The sequence below is a fragment of the Mastomys coucha genome, unplaced genomic scaffold, assembly GCF_008632895.1.
Source record: "Mastomys coucha isolate ucsf_1 unplaced genomic scaffold, UCSF_Mcou_1 pScaffold21, whole genome shotgun sequence".
In the NCBI taxonomy this organism is placed as follows: domain Eukaryota; kingdom Metazoa; phylum Chordata; class Mammalia; order Rodentia; family Muridae; genus Mastomys; species Mastomys coucha.
Genome location: NW_022196904.1, coordinates 176,567,557 through 176,572,754, shown reverse-complemented (window position 1 = coordinate 176,572,754; position 5,198 = coordinate 176,567,557). Strand labels below are relative to the sequence as shown.

General features: G+C 47.2%; 1 protein-coding gene across 12 annotated transcripts in view; it reads right to left on the bottom strand.

Moving 5' to 3' along the window:
- Btrc (beta-transducin repeat containing E3 ubiquitin protein ligase) overlaps window positions 1-2,764 on the bottom strand; it is a 168,304-nt gene extending 165,540 nt beyond the window's left edge. For 8 of the 12 annotated variants that reach the window (XM_031390467.1, XM_031390468.1, XM_031390472.1 and 5 more), the window contains exon 1: window positions 2,609-2,764. In XM_031390467.1, coding sequence (XP_031246327.1) covers window positions 2,609-2,656 — 48 coding nt within the window. In that variant the 5' untranslated portion in view covers window positions 2,657-2,764. The other 4 variants (XM_031390485.1, XM_031390487.1, XM_031390474.1 and 1 more) reach the window with 4 other exon arrangements.
- Window positions 2,765-5,198: the final 2,434 nt, after the last annotated feature.

Below are 5,198 nucleotides of genomic sequence, written 5' to 3'. Positions count from 1 at the left end.
GCAAGACTTCAAGCTCTCTTTGCTGATTTGCTTATTTGTAAACAGGGTCTCAAGTAGCCCAGGTGGACTTAACTCCTGAACCTGCTGCCCAGAGCAAGGATAACAGACATTCACCACCACACCTAGCTTGTTTATTTATGGTCTTTTGAATCAGGGTCTAATTCCTTGTTTGTTTATGGTCTTTTGAACCAGGGTCTAATTCCAGATGTAGCCCAAGCTGGCTTTCACACTGCCAACACTCCTGCCTCCTCCCTCCTCATCCTCATGCTTGTCCTCTTCCTCCTCCTCTTCTTCCTGTTCTTTTGTATTTGTAAGACAGGTTCTTACTATGTGCCTTTGATTATCCTAGAACTCACTATGTAGACCAGGTGAGATCCACCTACCTGCCCAGGTGTAGGCCACCTTGCCCAGCCTGCCTCAGCTTCTTTTTTTTTTTTTTTCCGAGACAGGGTTTCTCTGTATAGCCCTGGCTGTCCTGGAACTCACTCTGTAGACCAGGCTGGCCTCGAACTCAGAAATCCGCCTGCCTCTGCCTCAGCTTCTTAAGTACTGAAGAATAAGATATAAGCCACAATTCCAGACCTGGGGGTCTCTTAATATTTTAGAAGGTCAACACAAGACAAAAATTCAAGAAATGTCTTTGGGCTCAATGGAATTTTGTGAATGACAAACTTGTGTTTCTAAAGGTACTAATACAAAGTAATGTTTTTGTTGTTGCTTGGTTTTTAGAGACAGGGGTTCTCCGTGTAGCTCTGCTGTCCCAGAGCTCATACTGTAGACCAGGCTGGCCTTGAACTCAGAAATCCGCCTGCCTCTGCCTCTCAAGTGCTGGGATTAAAGACGTGCAGCCACCACTACCCAGCTAAAATTTCATCCTTTTAATATATTTTTTATTTATTTATTTTACGTGTACAGATGTTTTGTCTGCATGTATATCTGTGACCATCTGTGTACCTGGTGCCCAGGGAGTCCGGAAGAGGGTGGAGGGTCCAGTATGACTGTACTTAAACCACTGTGAATAGCCATGTGGGTGCTGGGAATCAAGCCTGCATCCTCTAGGAGAGGAGCAACAGTCTTAACTGCTGAGCAATCTCTCCAGTCCCCAAAATAAAAAGTTAAATTTGACCAGCTTCTATAATTATGAATGGGGCAATTTAAAACCTAATTTTAAGTTAGTACCTATGTTTATCAAATTTGTTATGGCATTTTAGGCAAAAGCACAAAAAAACTATTCAACAAAGGAATGCTATTTGGAATGATGGGTTACAATTTTACAATTATTTCTGAACAAAACACAAGATTTGATTGAAAAAATACAATAACCCTAAGACCACCTGCTTAAAAAAAAAATCTATGCATCCACCCTTCTTTGGATGTAACTAGAGGCTGGGTTACACCTAGGGTATGGTATACAAGAAAGCATTAGATTAAAAGCATCAAATATCAGACTGGTCAAGGTTGCCAAACACAAGCACAGCAAAGGAAAACCACCACACACAGTTAAAGTAACAGGGCCTAAGGGCTTTACACAGACTCTAAAAATGCAATGCTCACTCTGTACTCCAACCTAAAACTCATGAGCAGCCGCCAATCCTGACTTACCTCACTTTCTCCACTCCCTACATATTCCTCTAGAATTTCCTCACATCTCTTAACATTTCTCCAAGGGCTTTCTTCTCACAGAAAGTGATACTGCACCTGGCTTCCTCCACATTTTACTACCTCACCACTGAAGGCCCAAGTTGTGTTTTGCTCTCTCTTATTGGTTCTTAATCTTGTCCTCACTTACCTGTAACTACATTTCTTTCATCACTCTGTCCTTACCACAAATAATTTTGTCCCTCTCCTTCAAAACAGAGCATGTATTTCCTTTCTGATATTCGTAATTCTAGCTCACAATCAACACTATCTTTCTCTCCCAGGAACTGTCACCATAGCCCTTAGGTCTTGAGTCCTTATTTTCTTAAATGAGGCCTCTTCCAGAGTTTGCCAACATTAGTTTGGCCAACGGGGATTCCACCCTTAGCCCTTAGCAAAGGCTATCTTCCCAGCTCATTCTACAAAACTACTTGCCTCCCCAGCCTGGGCTTTACCTCCTTCGCCATTAAACCCATCAGTTTCCAGCCCTGCCCAGTTTCCCCCTGCCCCCAGTGTCTGTCTTGCCATAATCCTATCTCCACTATTCCCCACTCCTGAATGCACCTCCTCTCCCAGGCCTTACCCGTAACCCTGACACCGGGAAGGCCCCTGCCAGCGTCCACAGGCGTCTGTCCACCCGGGTTCCTCCGCTCCTCAGTAACTGTCCCCACGCCCCTTTCCCTCTGGGGCCCCGCGCGCCGCCAGGAGCCCCCACCTCGAATGAGCTCCCGCTGTCACTTGGCCTCTCTTCCACAAGATGGCGGAGCTGCTGCCCCCACCCCAGGGTCCCCTCTGCACCCTCCTGCCCCCTCCCCCAAGCTCAGGTCCAGTCCCTCCCTCCGCCTCGCCACTGGCCTTGGCCCCGAGTCCCACTGCCCCCTCCTGCGGTGAGCGGGTGACCCTGGCCTAAGCTCAGTGACGCGCCAACGCAGCCGCCTCCACTAGTCCCCTGCCCGCACCATCTCCTCACCATAAACTTGAGCGCTTTCTCCTGCAGCACCGCTTCTGCCGGGTCCATAATCGCCCGGACTACTGGGTCTGCTCTCCGCCGGGGCCGCCCCTTTCGTGCCAGGCCGCAGCCAACGCAGCGCCCGGATCCCGCCTCCTCTTCCTTCCCCCGCCCTCTCTTTACCTCCTAACACTGGCAGGGGGCCCGAGGAGGGCCACGGCTCTGCGCGTGCGCGCTCCGCTGCCTCATGGGACTTGTAGTTCAGGCGTCTCCAGCTGCAAAAGATGAGGCCACAAGGCGAACACCAACTCCCACAGGTCACTGCGCAGAGTCGCGACTTTGTGCAAGCCAAATGTAGAGCACTCGAAAGCCCGGAGGGCAAGTCGGCTGATGGGAATTGTAGTTCCTAGCCTTTAAGACGGCAAAGCCGGAGTGTCACCGTGGTTACCGAACGACGCCAGTGGCTGCTTGCCTAGCATTTGATAGCAAGATGGCGACTAGCGCTTCCTCTGTATTCCAATTACTGGGAAAATAGAAAACCCAGGATCCTTGGGCCTCCCTAATTGTGATTTTAGAGAACCAGACCCTCCTAAAGTTCATACATCGGGTATCTTCAGAAAGACTGAGACCTAGAGACTTTGAGCCAAGTGTGCATGTAACAGCAGCCTCAACATCAACGCAAGATTCCCATATCCTCCTAAGCTATTATTGCCTCTCGTTTCAGAAGAGCCTTTTCTCTCCCAGAGCAAGCCAGGGGCAGATAGAACTCGCTCCAGGAAACCTTGAGTTTAGCGCTCAGAAAGTACGGACTACCATTATTAACCCTGAGATCAAAGTCCTGTGTTACATAAATGAAATACAATGACTACCAAGCAAGTGGAGCCTATAAGTAATGTCTTTGGCCATAAAAGCCCGAAATGGGCAGGGTGTGGTGGGCACATGCCTTTAGTCCCAACACTCGAGAGGCAAAGGCGGAGGTAGGTTGATCTAGTGAGTTCAAGGCTAGCCTGGTCTATAGAGCAAGTTCCAGGATAGCAAAGGCTACACTGAGAAACCCTGTCTTAAAAAATACAAAAGAAGCCGGGCAGTGGTGGCACACGCCTTTAATCCCACCACTTGGGAGGCAGAGGCAGGTGGATTTCCGAGTTCCAGGCCAGCCTGGTCTACAGAGTGAGTATCAGGACAGCCAAGGCTACACGGAGAAACCCCGTCTTGAAAACCAAAAAACAAAACAAAACAAGATAAAAAGAAAAGAAAGAGAGAGACAAGATGGGGCTGGGGAGATGGCTCAGTAGATGAGAGTGGTGCTTCCCATGAAAGGACAAGGACCTGAGTTCAAGTCTCCAGCACCCACATAAAAAGCTAGTATATGAGCTCAGTGGTTAAGGGCACTTGCTACTCTTGCAGTGAACCTGGGTTCAATTTCCAGCACCCACAGGATGACCCACAGCCACTACTGTGCCTCACCTGGAGTCAATCTTTAATTATGAGAAGATCATAGGCAGGAACACCACAGGCCAAAAGAGAATGGTACTTAGGAGTAACATAACAAATTTTGGTTAGGTTTCTGTTGTTCTTTCTTTTTCTGGTTGGTTGGTTGATGTTTTCTGGGTTTGTTTGTTTGCTTTGTTGTTGTTTTGTTTTTGCTTTTTACTTTATTTATTTTGTGTAGATGTAGGTGCATATGGCTTGTGGAGATAAGGGGGCAGCTGGTGAGTTCGAGGTTCACAAGGTCTACATAGGAAGTTTCAGGACAACCAGAGCTACATAGTGAAACCAGGACTCAAACAAACAAAAAAGTTATTACTCTTCTTCCACAATGTAAGTCCCAGGATCAAACTTAGATAATCAGATTTGGTGGCAAATGCCTTTACCCACTGAGCCATCTCACTAGACCAACTTAGTTTTGACAGAAGGCAAATATACTTACTCTACAGGAAGGAAGACCAATCAGCCCACAGTGGTGCACTAACCTGATCCGCATAGTTGAGTTCCAGGCTAGCCTAGGCTACAAACGGGAGTCTGTCTTTTAAAAAGTAGTAACAGCAGCCACAGCTGCTGCCACTGTCACTTTATGCCCATCACTAGATATTTTACATTAATAATTTCTAATAAACCAGGCATTGTGGCACATGACTAATCCCAACACTCCAGAGGTACGAGGTAGAGACAAGCAGATCTCTGAGTTCAAGACCAGCCTGGTGTACTGAGCAAGTTCCAAGATAATCATGGCTACACAGAGAAACCCTATCTTAAAAAGCAAAGCAAAACAACAAAGAAAGACTGGCAGTAGGTCTACAGCTTTCTCTGTCCATTCACGTAGAAAGTGAGAATTAGTAAAGCAAACTGGGTAGCTCTGTAGGAACTTGTTCTGTAGACCAGGTTGGCCTCAAAATCAGAGCTCCCTCCCTACAGAGTGCTGGAATGTAAGGTATGCACCACTACCACCACCTGCTAACCACAAGGTTTTGTTTATAGGCTCCACTCTCTAAAGCACTCCTATACATTCGAATTTAAAGGAAACTGTCAGGGGCTGGCCAAAAAAGAAAAGAGGCTAATCTTTGTTAAAAGTGGCTATTTACTGCTAGGTTTGGAGGTGTATACTTTTAAT